At 42.7% G+C, this 19,005-nt stretch overlaps 1 protein-coding gene across 7 annotated transcripts in view; it reads right to left on the bottom strand.

The window, feature by feature from the left end:
- CCDC149 (coiled-coil domain containing 149) overlaps positions 1–19,005 on the bottom strand; it is a 56,962-nt gene that overhangs the window by 24,357 nt on the left and 13,600 nt on the right. For all 7 annotated transcript variants that reach the window (XM_083458317.1, XM_083458314.1, XM_083458315.1 and 4 more), the window contains exons 4-7: positions 16,962–17,069; positions 3,254–3,370; positions 1,711–1,883; positions 69–141 (exon numbers count right to left, since the gene is read on the bottom strand). In XM_083458317.1, coding sequence (XP_083314443.1) covers positions 69–141; positions 1,711–1,883; positions 3,254–3,370; positions 16,962–17,069 — 471 coding nt within the window. The remainder of the gene's footprint in view (positions 1–68; positions 142–1,710; positions 1,884–3,253; positions 3,371–16,961; positions 17,070–19,005) is intronic.

The following is a 19,005-nucleotide window of genomic DNA, read 5'->3' as shown; positions in this document are numbered from 1 at the left end:
ATGCAGGTGCACACCACAAACACATGAGTGAAACTGATTGCATATTATATCATAAAAACAAAATCTACCTTATACTTTACAATATTTGATTTGAGAATGTTGACCTCTTCTTGAATTTGCTTTAATCTCTCATGAAGATATCTGGAAAGTCAGAAAACAGACAATATTACTTTCATGAAGCTGTTTATCCACTGAGCCATTTTAAAAGGTAACAGAAAGTAATGCAGAGATAGTGAAAGAGCTGAAGTTTGCAATTTGCTTATTTAATTAATTAGCAGGATATGTGTACTGGTTAAGCATCAACAATCTCTATGTGGTTTACAAAAAATATACATAAAAAATATAAATAAAACCAAATTTTAAAAACAAGTTGACCTAAACATTTTCAAAGCGTAAGTAAAATCAGCAGCTTTAAAAAAATAATACCATAATAAAATAAAATCTCATGATCAAGTATATGTCAAGTTTACACGGATGGGTAGGCTTGCCCAAAAATGTTTTTTAGCAGACACAGGAAACAATACAGGGCACAATATCAATGGGGAGGCAATTCCAGAGTGTAGAATCAACTCCTTCTAAGTGCAGAGCGGACATTGTGTGGCACTTGTAAATATGCCAGTTCTGCAGAGTGAAGAAGTCAAATGGACAAAAATGGGGGAAGGTCATCCTTCCAGTAAACTGACTGCAAGCTTTAAAAAGTTTTATGCGCTAAAAGCAACATCTTGAACAAACAAGCAGCTCAAAAAATGAGGGGACTCTAGCTGCAATGGTGAACTGAAGGATTCACCCATCCCTTGCTAAGCCCATTATAAAACAAGCCCACCAGGGACCTGGCTCAGTTCATGATGGTCTTGCTACCAGCTAGACCCACCCCTTAAAATTTAATGTTGAATAAAATTGGTGACAGTGGACAACTCTGTCGGGTACCTCACTGGAGTCTGAATTTCTCTAGGTAAAAGTAAAGGTACCCCTGCCCGTACGGGCCAGTCTTGACAGACTCTAGGGTTGTGCGCCCATCTCACTCAAAGAGGCCGGGGGCCAGCACTGTCCGGAGACACTTCCGGGTCACGTGGCCAGCGTGACATCACTGCTCTGGCAAGCCAGAGCCACACACGGAAACGCCGTTTACCTTCCCGCCGGTAAGCGGTCCCTATTTATCTACTTGCACCCGAGAGTGCTCTCGAACTGCTAGGTTGGCAGGCGCTGGGACCGAACAACGGGAGCGCACCCCGCCGCGGGGATTTGAACCGCCGACCTCTTGATCGGCAAGCCCTAGGCGCTGAGGCTTTAACCCACAGCGCCTTTTATTGACCCAAATTGAAGGAGTCAGATTAGTGACAATCAATTTAATCCTTGAGATAAACTTCACGACTAACCCCGTATTTTATAAAACCTGAAAGTATTGCCACACTATTCTATCAAATACCTTTTCCACATAATTAAACATCTGGGTGGGACTTTTTAAGAAACAGAGATAGTATTTAACAGCTTCTTCTACTTGATGGTATGTTACTGGCTTTATTTATTTTATTTTATTTTTATTATTTGTAGTGCAAATTTGGCTCCAAAGTCTCTGGAATATCCTATTGCTTTTAAACTAAAATTTAGAACTGCAAAATACTAGCAATGACTTAATTTTTGAGGTGACCCTTGTGAATGCTATGTGGCCCATTCTCCCGATAACTTATAACAATTTCTAAACAAACTCACCTGTTCTCCATACAAAGAGCATCAATATCGATAATGCGGTTTACATGTCCTCCAAGAACATGGTTAAGCTCCTGGTTTAATCTGTCAGATTTATCTTGGTAAGAAGAGCGCTCCTCTTTTACATCCTGTAGTTCATCCAATGCTGCTTGAAGATCGTGTTGCAGAGTCTCAATCTGACAAAAAGCCAAAACTCAAATGCATCACTGTATTCTGTTGAATATTATATTAACCTATGTGCAAAATAACCTGTTTTTGCAAGCAAAGGTTTTAAAAAGGGAAGCTAATAACCAAATTAAAGGTAAAGGGACCCCTGACCATTAGGTCCGCTCGTGGACGACTATGGGGTTGTGGTGCTCTTTTCGCTTTATTGGCCGAGGGAGCCGGCTTACAGCTTCCAGGTCATGTGGCCAGCATGACTAAGCCGCTTCTGCCGAACCAGAGCAGCGCACGGAAACACTGTTTACCTTCCCGCTGGAGCGGTACCTATTTATCTACTTGTATTTCGTGCTTTTGAACTGCTAGGTTGGCAGAAGCAGGGACCAAGGTATGGGAGCTCACCCCGTTGCGGGGATTCTAACCGCCAACCTTCTGATTGGCAAGCCCTAGGCTCTGTAGCTTAACCCACAGTGCCGGCCGCGTCCCAAATACCCAAATTACATCTCTCCTTATGGTAGGGAGCCTGGCTGAGGCAAGGGAGGAGGCTGAGCAGAAGCAATAGGCAGGAGGGGAATTTAGGCAGCATTTCACCCCCATACCCTTTTAACTATTAAAACTGAATTATGTCCCATAAGGAAATACTGCTTCACACAACACATTTATTTATGAAATTCAAAGCCCAGGTGTAGCGATGGCCATGAGAAAGGAACTAGACAAATTCTGTTAGGAATTTGGAGAGGATTTTGGATTTCATGCTTTGCTTGTGGGCTTCTGGGTAGCATCCAACTAAATGCTACAAGGTAACTGGAAGTCAGACGAGGTGATGTCTGGCCTGATAAAGCAGGCCTCTTTATATGTTTTTACTTCTGCCCTACAAACATCTCAAGATACAAAAATATATTCTAGAGGTACCAGGAATGGATGTACAGTGGTGCCCCGCAAGACGAATGCCTCGCAAGACGGAAAACCCGCTAGACGAAAGGGTTTTCCGTTTTGGAGGTGCTTCACAAAACGAATTTGCTATGGGCTTGCTTCGCAAGACGAAAATGTCTTGCGAGTTCTGCGGGGGTTTTTCCCCTCCCCCCCTTTTCCCCCAGCCTCTAAGCCGCTTAACAGCTGTTCTCTAAGCCGCTTAACAGCTGGTGCTAAGCCGCTTAACAGCTGATCTAAGCCGCTTATCAGCTGATCTACTAAGCCGCTAATCCCTTAATAGTCGCCAATCCCTTAATAGCCGCTAATAGCCGCTAAACCGCTAATAGCGTTAATCCGCTAATGGGCTTGCTTCGCAAGACGAAAAAACCGCAAGACGAAGAGACTCGCAGAACGGATTCTTTTCGTCTTGCGAGGCACCACTGTACAATTATAAGCCAAGCTCATTGGTAAGTACTTGTTCTCGTGCTTTCTCCAATTGCTGGACAAGGTCTTCACGTTCATGTGGTGCGAAGTGGCGTGCCCCAACCTCCTCATCTCCGAGTCTTTGTTTAGCTATTGTCATCCTAAGGAGCTGAAAGAAACACCAGCAAGTTAGTGCTTGAATTAAGGCAGTTTAATGAGGATTAATGAAGGCAGTATAAGGGATGTTCCACATTGTGGCGTTTGCCCTCCTAGGTGGGTCATAAGGGTTACATAAGTGTGAAGTGACTGGCCAGTGGGAACCCAAGGGGAGAAGTTAGAGTTAGAGTTGTTGGGAAGTCAGTTGGGAGTTGGAGAAGGAAGAGGGAGGATAAGTCTGTGGGTTGGTCTAGTTTTGATGTGAGAGAGTGAGTGAAACTGTTAGGAGGAGTCAGACAGACAGTTGGGATAACCAGTTAGAAGTTATTAGGAAGGTATTGGCTGGTATAGAAACTAAGGATAAGAAACTGACAAGAAAAATTATCTGAAACCATAAACCTGTTCATGCTTATAAAATAAACGTGATTATTTGTTTTAATGTTAACAACTGTCTGGACTGGGTGTATACCCGAGAGAAACGGGTTGGTGGCAGCAGGGAACCAATCACAGTGGTGGCACAGGGATTAACAGACCGTCAAACGCCCGGGGACCCTGTGTGATCACCACACACATATACAGAGATAAACCTAGGTTTACCACCAACAATGTATTTAACAGGCAGTTGTAGCCAATCACAGGCCCCCCAAATGGGCTCTTGATCTGTGATATCCATATATGCCATCAGACACATTTCTCTAGCCAGCTATCCTCTTTGGTTGGTAGAAGAGTAAGTGAGAACTGCATAACTCTGCACTACACACTACACACCTCATACATTACCATATGGCTGGGTGCAGGTATAGCCTCATACATTACCATATGGTGCACTGAAGGACTATGTTCATCTACCATACAAAGAAGACTGCTAGGTGGTTAAGTCTGTCCCATTAGGCAACATCAAGCAATGGCTTCCATGTGCAGAGTACCAATCATAGACCGAAGGAATAGCTTTAATATCGTCTCATACAAAATCCTTTTTACATTGTGACAGTTCAGATGTTCTGCTGTGATGAATCAATGCACATTCATGCATGAACTACTCTCAGTTTTGCCACTAATGTCCCTTTTTCTCACTGTTGTAGTGGAAGCAGAACAGTGCGTTTAAAGCCAAATCTGTCTCCAATATGTACAAAGCATGTGTAATATTGTTGGTTTTGTTTAAGCACTTATTTCTATTGTATTTTATTATTGGACTTTCTTTTATTTGTGCTGTTAGGTTATGTGAGTACATCAACAGAAGAACAGGATATAGAAATATATGATGATGATACAGATCGGTATGTCTGTGAGTCCTGTTTTATAACAAATGTGTGCACATGGGAGGGGCAATCTTTTCACCACTTACAACTTCCCTATTCAAATCTTACCTGCCCACTCCCCATTTTCCCCTTGGGTGGGTTACGGTAACAGAAGCAAGCCTGACTACAAGTAAAGCACATGGGGAGAATGGATTCAGTTTGAGGGTTAGGCCAGAGATGGTAACTTGCAGCTCTCCAGATGTTTCTAAACAACAATTCCCATCAGCCCCAGCCATCATCCCAGGAATGATGGGAGTTGTAGTTTAGCATCACCTGGAGGGCTAGATTCCCCTCCCCTGATTCAGGCAATTCTTGTCCATGTGCCCCCCCCCCCTTACACACACTTAGACCATACCCATTGAGTCAATCACCCATCTCCTACTACCCTCCTGAGAAAAACCCCACCCCACCCTCCCACTATATACAGTGGTACCTCAGGTTAAGTACTTAATTCATTCCGGAGGTCCGTTCTTAACCTGAAACTGTTCTTAACCTGAAGCACCAGTTTAGCTAATGGGGCCTCCTGCTGCCACCGCACCGCCAGAGCACGATTTCTGTTCTCATCCTGAAGCAAAGTTCTTAACCTGAAGCACTATTTCTGGGTTAGCGGAGTCTGTAACCTGAAGCGTATGTAACCTGAAGCATATGTAACCTGAGGTACCACTGTATAAGGGTCTGGTGACTTCTGTTTCAGAGTAATTGAAGAAGTGTGCATGCACACAAAAGCTTATACCAAGAACAAACTTAGTTGGTCTCTAAGGTGCTACTGGACATTTTTTTAAACACACACACACACACACACATATATATATTTCGACTGTGTCAGACCAACACGGCTACCTACCTGAATCTAGAACACACTTAAGACACTTATGTGTTTGTCAATGTGTTTTGTCTCAAATAGCCCTCAGGCTTTCTTTCAGTTTTAGCTGGAGGACAATTATGAGAATAACAATTAAACACATATCTAGAACATTTAATTATTTTCTTGAACTTCCCTATCAGTAGTGGCAATAATCTATCCATACTACTACTTTTAAAAAATACCTACAGCCTAAAATATAAAGGTAAATGACCCCTGGACGGTTATCTCGCTTCAGGCTGAGGGAGCTGGCGTTTGTCTACACACAGCTTTCCGAGTCATGTGGCCAGCATGTCTAAACCGCTTCTGGCACAACGGGACACCAGGACGAGTGCCAGAGAGAATGGAAATGTTGTTTACCTTCCTGCTGCAGTGGTACCTATTTATCTACTTGCACTGCCATGCTTTCGAACTGCTAGGTTGGCAGGAGCTGGGACAGAGCAACAGGAGCTCTCCCCACTACACGCATTCGAACCGCCAACCTTCCGATCGGCAAGCCCAAGAGGCTTGGCGATTTAGACCACAGCACCACCCGCTACCCTTAACTCAGAACTAAGTTCCACCAAGTACCTAATTTCAGTGAATGAAGTCCTCAATCTGGGATTGCCTTTTGTACAGCTTTGTTCAGTGCTTCAGACACAGCAATCTGTTCATTTAAAATGAGAATTCTAAAATAGTTTTAGCCCTGTTTAGGCAGCCCTGTTTAGGGAAGCTTTTAATGTTTGATGTATTGCAGTGTTTTAATATATATATTTTTGGAAGCCGCCCAGAGTGGCTGGGGAAGCCCAGCCAGATGGGCGGGGTATAAATAATAAATTATTATTATTATTAAAATACCATTGCAGTTAAAAAGACCTCATCAATCCCCGTGTCAGGCAAGATGTGCCCAATATGAAAAACCAAAATATTTCACCAGTGTTTATGTGATCTCCAATAGCCAAGTATTCAAACTAGCATGAACTCAATTCGGAGCCAACAGTTTTCAAAGCTACCGTCAAAAATGTTTTGAGGAGTGAAAATAAAGTGCGCAAGTTACCTACAAAATGATGAGGCCATAGTGGATGCAACTATTTAACTCCAACCCTCCCCCCTCCACATTCTGCATTGCTGGGAGAGAGAAAGAATTACATCTCAGTGGTCCAATTTGTAGAATTGACGCAGAGGCATGAGAAATCTGCAGTGAAAACTCCCATGACTTAACATTTTGCAGCTGCGCTACAGAATTAATGCACATCATTATATTTCATGAAATAGAAGATCACTCTTCTGAAATTGAGCATCACATATTAAGGCTACCTAAAGCAATTTCAGAATGCCAATCACTTAAGTACCTATGGGCCAATTAAAATATTGCTGATGCAAATGACCCGCGATCCTCTGCTTCAGCCCCATTAAGCCCACGCTGCTGTGGCTGCTATTCTTCATTTGACAAGCTCCACAGGGTGACTGACTTGCAGGCCTCAATGAGGCATTGACCCCCATGTTGCTTTCATTTTGGCAAATTGGGCTGTTTTCGCATTCCCAGCCAGCAAAAATGGTGAAGAAGAGGAAGATGTTATGTGTATGTTTTTAAGCACCAATTTATTTATTTAAAAACAACAACATTTTTACTAATAATAAAGACATGAATGGAAGATGGTTGAAAAGAGGACTAAGAGAAGCTGGTGGTCAAAGAATCAAGCCCCTGAGTTTCAATCTGATAGCAGCAGCCTTACAAGTAGCTGGTATTGCAGATGAAATTCTGGTAAGGTGATTTCTTTAGCCGTTTGTGGGTCAGATCTGGTGTCGTTCTTCCATGTCCAACCGCCCAATTCAACAGCCTACCATGGGGGCCCATCCCTTAGTGTTCCCCCACCCCTAAGCTTTTTGTACTGGTGCGAACCTTGGGGTTCTTCCAACCCTGATGACACTTCCTTCTTCAACGTGCACAGTGCTGTTTCAGCTATGGACCAACACTCAGAAAACTGAGTTCATAATTATTATGGATAATGATTTGTGTTTTTGGTTCCTTTTCTTGTGCATGATTGTGAACAGCTTGAATGTAAGGTATGTGGGGAAAGACTCTCCTCCCTGGAAGAGAGGGGAGTGGTTGTGGGCGGGAGCCCGAGCTTCGCCTCTTGCAGGGGGGCGTGAGCCCCCTGCCTCTTCCGCCCACCTGGCTGGTGCCCACGCCCCCCCACAGCAGGCACCCAATCAGGTGCCTCCGAGGGGGCGTTTACAGCAGCCTTTTGCTGTGGCACCAGCCCCTCCTCTGCCTCATTCACCTTCGTCGTCTCATCGCGAGTCACCCACCCTCCACTCCCCCTTTTAGTTCAGGGTCTTAGTTCATTGGCCTTGCTATGGACCTTAGGTTGGTCGCCCTGGTTGTCCGGGGGGCCTGGTAGGAATTTTTCCATTGGGCATTAGGCTTTTTGGTTTTTTCGCCTACCTCGTAGCAATCGTCACAACTTTTGTGGTATTGGTGGGTAGGTTAGGCATTGGAATTGTGTTGTGGTGTGTCGAAGAGCTAGGTGTGGCCATTGCCTATGCCTTCAATTTTTGGGTATTCCGTTAAAGGAATCTGGCGGTCGTGTATTCTGTCCGATGCCTGCTTGGCGGGAGGCCATGGCACGACCCTCGGTGACATCAGGGGGTGAGCCTTTAGTTGGATTAGCATCAACAGGCTCCACCTACTGGTGAATAAACCCCCCTTGTTTAGAAATCCAATGCCTAAGCCAATACCTTCTCATTGCAGTAATCAATAAAGTTGTGGCCTTTTCTTGCCCATTAACCTTATATCACGTGTCCTTGTGTGTTCATTTCACATCGCGGGGGTCGGGCCCTCGAACCACAAACGACATACAAATGAAGCAACTACAAACCAGGATTTTGGATTCCACGCTCCTCCTGGGTTTCCAAGCTGGCAGCTGTAGCCGGGAGAGTCTTTGCTAAGCCTAGACTGGAAAACCAGCGGCACCTTTTCCCAAATAGGACAGGCCTAGCCACATTCCTGCATGCCTTGCTTACATCTGGGCTGGAGTAGTGTAATGCACTCACATGCACTGTCTTTGTAGACTGTTTGGATGACATTTATTGGGAGAGGTCTCTCTGTGTGTGTGTTTCATCTGAATCAGGAGAGGCGATAGACCAGTGCTTGGAGGCACTGATGCTTTGACTGTTAGCCAATGCTCTAGTAACTTCCAGATTGGATTGTTCCAATGTGCTCTACGTGGAACTGTCCTTGAAGATAACTCGGAAACTTCAACCGGTCCATAACACAGCAGCAAGATTAGGGGCTGGGGTTCCATTTAGGTATCATAGAACCCATTTTAAAATAGCTGCACTGGTTGCCAGTTTGTTTCTGGGCCCAAATCAAAGTGTTCATGTTAGTGTTTAAAGCCCTAAACGACTCAGGCCCCCAAATATCTGAGACGACCTCCTTCCTTACAGACCCTCTCAGGTTATGAGATCAGTAGAGAGTGCTCTTTTACTAGTTCCTCCACCCTCAAGAGGCTCGGGATTAGGGGGTCGGCATTCTCTGTGAAAGCCCCTAAATTGTGAAAGCCCTTAAGCAACTTTAGTATACAATTCCTGGTGAATGCTGAAACTGCACCTCTGGCTTTTGACACTTTAGACGTATATATTTTAGAACCCACCTTATTTTTGCGATTATAAATTGTTTCAAACTGATTTTAATATTGCGCTTTAATGCTGTAACCTGCTCTAGGACCTTAGGGTGAAGGGTGGGTAATTATTTCCTGCCTCAGTAAATTTTTGCTGCTTGGTAGCTTTCAGGGGACCCAAGCTGGAATGAGTACATCTAAAGCAAATCTTTGCTTAAAATTAGAAGAAACTGAGAAGAAGAAGAAGAAGAAGAAGAAGAAGAAGAAGAAGAAGAAGAAGAAGAAAGAACACAAAAGATAGAAACTGTGCTCTGGTGCAGATGCAATGCTGGCTGCCTTCTAACATCAAAGGTGATGTTAGGAGTCAACCATGGAATTCTGCAACCCCTACCTGCACATTTCACCTTCCTCAAGTGAATGTCCATCTTAACTGCAGATAATGAAAGCTTTTTGGGGGTAGGGCTCCAAATGGATTGAGATGAAAAAAGCCAATGTTAAAATGTGGCTTTAAATCCTAGTTAAAAGGGAAACCCTTCTAAGCTTCCCCCAGTAAGCTGTTTATCTTTTTCTCTCACCGTGAAGGTAAGGCCCCTTTAAGAGATGGGGAAGAGGGGAAAACAAAGTCATCAGAACTGAAGAGATGTGTCTAGAAGCAGAGAAAAGAAGCTGGGAAGTAAACTAAGATGCAGTTCTCTTGTATTAAAGCACAATAAATTATTTAATGTTTCCAGCATTGCTTCACAACGCAAGGAACAACACACTCCCTAAAACCAATCTGCCACACCTACTCAAAATAATATTTCACTACGGGTGACTCAGAACTATTGAGCAGTTCTTCCAGAAAACTCCAGATTTTCCTATCTGCTAGCCCAGAAATAGTGGAAACACTTTTATTTCTTTAGTATTTTGCATTTATTGTCCAAAAGGCACATTCTGTCCGTGGTGGCATGAAACAAAGATACCTTTAAACCTCAGGCAAGCTGCATCCAGGAGCAGTTCTGGTGGTGTGTGTCAGGCTTGATAAGAGATTGTGATCGGTCACAAAAATAAACAGCCTTAGAACTCAACTTGCAAACTGCAGTGTGTGCGTGTCACCACAATTCTGTTAACTGCTGCTGCAAATTCTTCAAACAGATTTCCAGAAAATGTTTTTGGGTGCTTTGTAACATTTTTGAGATGCACCAAATAAATGAAAAACCTAGGCTGTTTTTTTAAAGAACATTATGTAATTAATTTGCTTTTGTACTTAATCCACTTGAACTTGGGGTTTTTTGGCCACAACCGAAAAGGTCATTGGCTAAAGCACATTCCTCACTCAGTTCTCGGTTAGTTATTATCAAGTATTTTTAAGCAACTGCACAAAATCCCCCCAAACCCTGTAAAAACCATGCCTCTGCTCCTATTGATAGATATGTCTACTGAAGTATTTTCCCTCCTCCTCCAACTCCTATAGCCCAGTTTGCTTGGAGGGAAAACAACTGTATGAATCACACATCCAGGCAGAGTTCACCCATAAAGCATCTTTTCAGGCTGCAAAAGCAGCTGCTTGCTCATCTCTTGCCAGAGGTGACACTGGCAGAGACCATCTGGGCATTCACTTTGGAACAGATAGAAGCACAACTATCAAAAGGATACAGAAATTATTCTTTGGGGAGTGTGCATGCTTTAATTATTATTACGGTGCTTTTGTCTAATACCCCAACAAAATTAACAATCTGCCAGCGCAGCGGGACTCGCTTTGCTGAACCCAATGGTTCAAGGAACACATTTTAAAATGTAAGAACATAAGAAGAGCCTGCTGTATCAGGTCAACAGCCCATCTAGACCTGGATTCTACTCACACAGTGGCTAACCTGAGGTCCACAGGAAGCTCACATACAGAACACTTGCAATTCCCAGAAAGTCTGACAGTGGAGGCACAACATAGCCATCATCTAGAAACTTCAGGCTGGCACAGGAGAGGGGTCCAAATTGGGCATTCATCTGGCAATGGGATGGCATAGGATCCAGTGGATCTGCAACTGGCCCAGTTCTACCACCTTAGCACCCTGTTTTGTGGTCCTCAACAAGATCCCCTGAGTGTGAAGATTGGTGGCAGTAGCCTCCCATCTGCTCAGGCAGCTATCTGGCCTCCACTGAAGCAGATTTTTTTTCTTTTATGTTCTTTTACTTTTTGGAGCCTGTGTGTGCCCTTCCAACCCAGGAAAGAAGCACATTGATCATTATTTTAAGCAGTCCAAAGGCTATCCCTCCCTGGGATTTCACACTACTGACATCAGATTTCATCACAAAGAATAAAGCCTTTTACTTTCTCGTCGGCAAGGCCTCAAATAAATGAATTAAGATTAGATAGCAAAAGCTAAAGGTGAAAATAAAACAGGCAGGTTTATACAAGCTGGAAGCACTCAAGTATTCAGAGGTTGTGGAAGTCTAAAAGCTTTGTGGGTTTTGCCTCGGGCAAGCACTGCCGATGCTGACAGCTGTTTCTCATCCATTTGTCCTCCTGTTTATAAACATGTAAATAAATAAAAAGATCTGTGCCAAGGCATAAGACCACACTGCTTTCCCCTCCAAAGTTTACTGGCTTCAGGATCTTATACATAGTTCAGAAAAGAAAGAACAAGATGCATCCCAGTTTGCACATAACTATGGTTTGCTGTGAACACTTCTATCTGGGCTTTTTGTCTCCTCTCTGCTAGTATGCTGGGAGGAAAAGATCCCTACCTTAGACATCCAAACCAGGGACTGTAATTTCTTTTGCTCCAACAAACTACAATCAGCAGTACAGTCAGACAAGAACAAAACTTGGCTACAGTTTGTGGTTTGTTGGCTGCAGATCATGGAGTGGGAAGGAGCAAAGTGGATATTCTTCACTCATGCACAGTAAGCCATGGTTTATGGCTTACTGTGATGTGCAAACCCAGCTCCTAGCTACAATCCTTAGAGTTGAATCCGTGAATGCAAATGGGGCATCACTGCGTTTCAGCTGGAGGATTAATGCCAGTGTAAACAAACAAGGTTTTAACTCATGCTGGGACTCTCAGTTTGAAAGATTTTCTAAACAGAACACTCTGCAAGGAAAAACGAATGTGCACAAATCTTGTACATGTGAGATACTGGCAAATATTAAAACCACCACCACAGAAAGCAATTCATTACTGAACATTACATGTTTCTTTTAATTCTATAAAAGTGCTGCACAGCAAGCCTATGATAAATTTAGCCACTGTAAGCTAAAGCATTAATCTTGTTCAGACCTATTGGGAAACAGTGGTTTCCTATTGTTGTTGTTGTATTATTTATTAGATGCTTTTTTCACAAAAAACAGAAGCAACATTAAAACTAAATATAAAAACAGTAATAAGAACCTAAGATGCCCATCCGTAATACATATAAAAGGGCAGATCTAACTCAACCTACCTCACTAAAACGATGAGCAAAAAGGAGGCCACGGATAGACCCAATACTCTCTAAATTAAGGCTCTATAGCCTAAGTGAATAAAAATGTTTTCTCCTGGGTCCTAAAAATAAATAACGGTGAGTCAGGCATACCTCTAAGGGAAAGCAATTCACAAACAGGAAGTTACCACTGAGAACACCATTCTCATGTTGCCAACTTCCACACTTTCTTTGGAGAAGGAGAAGAACATCACATGACAAACACTAGTTCAGGGTTGGTTCTCAAGGAGTGTGGTGGTCCTTGTGGCATAAAGTCCTTAAGTATTTATAGGTCAAAATCAAAACTTTGAATTGACTTCAGTAACTAATTGCCAATGGATTTCTGCCGCATTGTCCCATTCAGCAACCTGGCCACTGAATTCTGCACCAGCTGCGGTTTCCAAACTGTCTTCAAAGGCAACTCCACGTACAACACATTGCAATAATCTAACTAGATGTTACAGAGAATAAACAACAGAAGCTAGGCTCTCTCTGTCCAGATAGGGGCATAGCTGGGCCACCAGCAACATCATGGGAGGAGGGCTTCTAGGAATAAGGTGAAACTGTGAGCCTCCCTTGTTATTTTTGTTAATGGATGATGTATGTCGTTTATACAATCTTGTTATATTTATAGTATTCAATGTTATATTTATAGTATTCAAATGTGGTTGTTTGTATATTATTATATTTGCTACCGTTTGGCGATGTTATTATGAAATTGTTATTACGTTATTGTTTTGTTGTCATTACGAAATTGTTTTTGTAGTGTTTGTTTGAAATTTATTCCTGTTTTCTTTGTTGCAAGCTGTATTGAGCGTAATTTTTTTCTGTGCAGAAAAGCACCACACAAATAGAATGAATGACTGAATGACTGACTGAATGAATGATGAAAGGCACTTTGCACCACTGCAATAGCAGTGAATCCAAAAGTACTCGTAAGCTATGCACCTTCAGGGGGTGTGTAAGCTCCCATTCAAAGCAGGCCCTGCCCTGCCCATGTGGTCTAGGAAACAACCCACCAAGTGCCTCAGTCTGATCTGGAATAAGCTTCAGTTTGTTGGCTCACTGCTGAGGCCAGACGTTGGTTTACCACATCCATTGCCACACATATTGCTCACAATACCCAGCAAAACTCCTGATGATTCCACTCAGCAGTGTCATGTAGATGTTAAGCAGCATGGGGGATAAAATGGATTCTTGTGGCACCCCACATGGGGCTAAATAAGACTGCCCAGGCACTACACTCTGAAAACAGTCATCCAACAAAATGAGGTCTAAACCCTGACTGAAATGGATCGAGAAAATCAGTTTTCCAAGAAAGCTGGGATCTGCCCACAATCAGGTGCTCAAGAACTCAAGAAGGTTTATTAGCAATCTGCTGATAGTTATTTAGGTTTTCTTAATTCTGCAAGGGTTTCTTATGGGCTTACCACTGGCTCCTTTAGGCAAAGAGACATTCATCACCTCCCTGGCCCAGACAGCCATCGCTTCCTTACTAGTTTTATTCAGCCGTAATGGGCAAAGATCAAGAGCACGTGGTGTCCCAGATCAAACCAACTGCCTTGTTCACATCAAACACAACTAGATTAGACAGTGATCTGGTCCCTTCTTGCAATTCATCTGCTCTAACAATGGAGCTGAGGTCCCAGCAGAAACAAGCAATTTTATCCTCAAACAACTCACAGAGATAAGCAACTGCATCACAATGAGGTTGAGACCTTGTACCATCCTTCTTTATGCAACAGGGGAGGAAGTTTAAATCTTCTTATTGCAGTTTGGTACAAACTGGTTTCTTGCTAGACTGAATATGAGAAACTGTGCTTTGTTCAAACCAGTTATAACAAACCAAAATCAAACCAGAGTGTCTCGCTACGTGTGAACCAGGCTACTGGATCTTCCATATACTGTTGGGAATATATATGGCAGCAAAGAATTTTAAACAGGAAGGTATTTTGAACTAAGGCCTAAAAGCTCAGCAGCCACGTTCTCCCCTGCAGGTTGAGACACAAGCGGCTCTTTACATTTCTCCTTCTCAGGATCAACACAGTAATTTGAGCAGGGTCTCCTCTTTACACGCCTCAGATACTTTGTCCCATATGCCTTGAATTGGCTTCCCTGGCATAGGAGCCTGCAGCTGAGAACTCTGCCAAAGCCTCTGCTCTGATGACATGGATGTGAAGGAGATGAGACAGTGGCTGATGTATGTAATTAAAAGACAATGTTTCAGGGAACATGGCGGGGGGGGGGGCGTGTAGATGGGAAGCCTCTGCAGGTCAGATTGGAAGCAATGTTCACCTCTTTCCCTACTTGAGCATTAAACTGTTGAACTTTATGTTGCCTATGCACTAGTGAAGCTTTTCCCCCAGCTATTCCAGGTTACAATTCCCATCAGCCCCGGTCAGTCCAGCCATGAAGGCTGCTGCTATGCTTTAAAATCCTGCTTTTCCTTAATCTTGCACTTTCTGGATTGCACTATTAAATCCTGCTTTTCAACGCTTTGCACATGGATAAAGCTACGACTATTAAATGCATTTGACTTCATATATATTAGTTAACACAGACAAGTGGCATTTGTTTAATACCAAGTGCCAGAATTACGAGTAATGTTCCATATAAACTGCTAAATTTAGGAATGAATTTATAAAGTGGTGATTAGCAGGCAATGTTTTAAAATAAAAAAGTAATATATATGTATATATTTGAACCCTCCCATCTGTCTTTTTAAGCAGCAAAATGTGAATGTATTCCTGATATAATGGACCTTTTAAAATGGTGCCTGCACTTACTGAAAATACTAATTTTCTAGTAAAAGAAAATACTAAATCACAACAGAAAGTGATCTGCCTCTCCTTCCAGTGATAATTTATTATGAAACACTAATTAAAACTATGAAAGCCAGCGATGATTAACTCAAAACAGCAGTATAAAGGGTATGTCAAGCTTCTAAATATTTGGCTTTTAAATCACAATATATAGAAAGTTATTTTGCAAATTGCAGTAGGGGATTAATGGAGCAGGTGGGGGAGTTTATGGCCTCATCCACTTTACAATTCTTAGATTAGCTTTAGATGGAGCCAGGAGCCAGTGCTTCTTACATTCAAGAGAGAAGGAAAACAACAAACCAGAGAAGCCCACTTACCCTTTCTCAGGTATCATCAGAAATGTTTGTGACACTCAGAACCAACTGCATTTTAATATTTTCCTCATTTAATCTTTGAAAGAGAATCATATCATATACAAAAGTATCAGCTCTGCTGTTTGAATTCTCCAACTATAAAATGATATTCTGCAAAAGGAAATAGGCATTTGAAGAGGGAGAATTCTACACAGTAAAGGTAAAGGTACCCCTGCCCGTACGGGCCAGTCTTGACAGACTCTAGGGTTGTGCGCCCATCTCACTCAAGAGGCCGGGGGCCAGCGCTGTCCGGAGACACTTCCGGGTCACGTGGCCAGCGTGACATCGCTGCTCTGGCAAGCCAGAGCCGCACACGGAAACGCCGTTTACCTTCTCGCTGGTAAGCGGTCCCTATTTATCTACTTGCACCCGGGAGTGCTTTCGAACTGCTAGGTTGGCAGGCGCTGGGACCGGACAACAGGAGCGCACCACGCCGCGGGGATTCGAACCGCTGACCTTTCGATCGGCAAGCCCTAGGTGCTGAGGCTTTTACCCACAGCGCCACCCGCATCCCTTATTCTACACAGTACTAGGGTAGAAAAACTGCCAATTAAGAACTTGATTACAAATCGGATATGAGTTGTTAGAGAGTCAACAGATAAAACTCTAGGGGGGAAATGTAATGCCTTTTGAAGAAGTTTTAAGACCTCCTGAAATGTAATACAAACCAAAATGTGAAGGGTCTACCTTAAAGGATCAAAGCTCAAGTACAGCAAACATTTTCCTTTTAACCTGGGCTTTTGGCCCTTAATTTGAAGAGTTTCAAGTATTTGTGATCTCTGTTAGTGGGGAAGGGTTGTCTTTATCTGTATAGTTGTGTTTTTAATTTTTTATTGGTTTTTTTTTTTTTTACACTAGTTTTATTGTTTTCGTAGGTTGCTTTGGGTCACTTTTGTGAGAAAAGTGGCATAATAATTATATAATATATTAAAACCCTTTTGTAATATAATTGTAATATAAGGGACTGCTATTTTTATTCTGGGATTTATGAGTTTTGAATACTGAGCAACTGCTACAAACACATACACAGCACTATGAAAGGCACAGTGCCAAAGTTGCATAGATGTTATCAATTCTTTTTGGATATTTCCAATTTAAATAGCAATAGATCACAATCTGGGAAATTGCAGGCAAAACTGTCTTTGGTTGTGGTTATGCAAATTGAATGGGAGACTAGATTACTTCAAAAGCTATAACCTTTTTACTTTCAAATGCAACTTGTACAATACCTTGTTGTCCCCTTGGACTTCTCCCAGTCTCTGCTCAAGTTCTTTGATTTCATCTCCCAGATGCTTATTTCGATCCCGGGAATCACTCAGGAGTTGGGCAAGATTAGCCTAGGAAAATTGCAAAGTTTCATCAAACAAGAGTGAGTCAAAAGCTGGATTATGAAGATGTGACTCAGAAAAATCATTAAGCTTTATGCAGTGCGACATTTGTATATAGTTTGACTGGTGGCGAGGGGAACCAAACGCTTCATTAGGCCAAAAAGCATCATTCCTATAACTAAAATTACTGCAAAAAATAAAATAAATCAACCATGTGTGCACATAAACCTTGTACATAAACAAAGACAGATGGCAGCACAAATATCGTTTGATACCACAGGGGAAAAATCCTGCCACACTTTGTTTACTACAAGGGATTGAGACCAGTGGTTAAATATCACAAGGCCATAATTAAGATGAGGAAGTTTATGAAAAGAAATGTGATTTACATCGTCACTCACTTACAAGTGCACCTTATCAACTGGTGCAATCCAATGGGAATTTATCCTGGGCAAAGCTCCCTGGAAGTGAATAGGAACTGCACAAGAACATTAAACACATTCTTGCCAAACGTGCCTTGTTACATGCAAAAGGCATCTTCTGCCTCCTAGAGCATTGTGCAAGAAAAGAACGACTTGTGCAAATTCTTATACAAGTGGAAGTATGAGGACTACTATACAGCTTTTTGCTTCTCTTGCAAATCTCAGCCACTTTCTCATTTTCAGAGTGAACCATCTGCACTGGTGATTTGCTAACCGTGGTTAACCCCATACAGCAGTTTGCAAAACTGCTTCTAACCTCTATTGCTTTGGAGCTGGCCATGGTTACCAATAAACCAGTGTTCATTCAAAAAATGAAAGGATGGAGTTGTATTCCTTTCAGCTGTAGTTATTTAGTCAACCTATTATCATTTATAAACAATTGCTGGCAGTAAGTATGAAGAGCTGTTATTAACTCTGCAAGAAAGTCACAAAGCTGTTGTTTAGAAAAGTTATCACATACACCTATTTACAAATAATAGACGGTGGAAGACCTATTTGTCTGTTGCTTTCCCTTAGAATGTCTATTATAACTTCCTGGAAACTGCTTTGATAAAGGAGCTACCTAATGTGACACAATTCCTGCTATGGTTCCAAACTGGTTTGTGCAGCAGTTGGTCCCTTACCTTTCCCGCCCCGACCTGGCCACAGTGATCCATGCGACGGTCATCTCCAGGCTTGACTACTGTAATTCGCTCTACGCAGGGCTGCCCTTGAAGCTGTCCCAGAAACTCCAGCGGGTACAGAATGCTGCAGCGAGGCTCCTCACGGGGTCTCTGCCATGGGAGCATATCCACCCAGTGCTTTTCAAGCTGCACTGGCTCCCGGTGGAGTACAGGGTCAGATTTAAGGTGCTGCTTTTGACCTTTAAAGCCCTTCACAGCCTAGGACCCTCGTACCTACGGGACCGCCTCTCCTGGTATGCCCCACGGAGAGCCTCAAGGTCCATAAATAACAACACCCTAGTGGTCCCAGGCCCTAAGGAAGTTAGATTGGCTTCAACCAGAGCCAGGGCCTTTTCAGCTCTGGCTCCGGCCTGGTGGAACGCTCTGCCTCATGAGACCAGGGCCCTGCAGGATCTGATTTCTTTCCGCAGGGCCTGTAAGACAGAGTTGTTCCGCCTGGCCTTTGGCTTGGAGCCAATTTGATTCCCTCCCTCCCTCCCTTTCTTTTTTCTTTTCCTTCTCCTCCTGCGATGAGGCTACATTTTAATATTTTAATGTTCCATTATTTTAATGTTGTATCTTACTTTTGTTTTTAAGTTGTAATCATTCATCTTGTTTTTATTATTGCTTGTAAGCCGCTCTGAGCCCGGCCTTGGCTGGGGAGGGCGGGGTATAAATAAAAATCATTATTATTATTATTATTATTATTATTATTATCATCTGCTATATGAATTTGGGGGAAAGCACCCACAGGAGTCAATGGGAACTTCAAGCATGGCTTCAAGTTGGCTTGATTCAAAT

The sequence above is a fragment of the Podarcis tiliguerta genome (assembly GCF_965153285.1).
Source record: "Podarcis tiliguerta genome assembly, chromosome: 9".
In the NCBI taxonomy this organism is placed as follows: Eukaryota; Metazoa; Chordata; class Lepidosauria; order Squamata; family Lacertidae; genus Podarcis; species Podarcis tiliguerta.
Note: the sequence above shows the minus strand (reverse complement) of the source record. Positions and strands in the feature narration are given on the sequence as shown.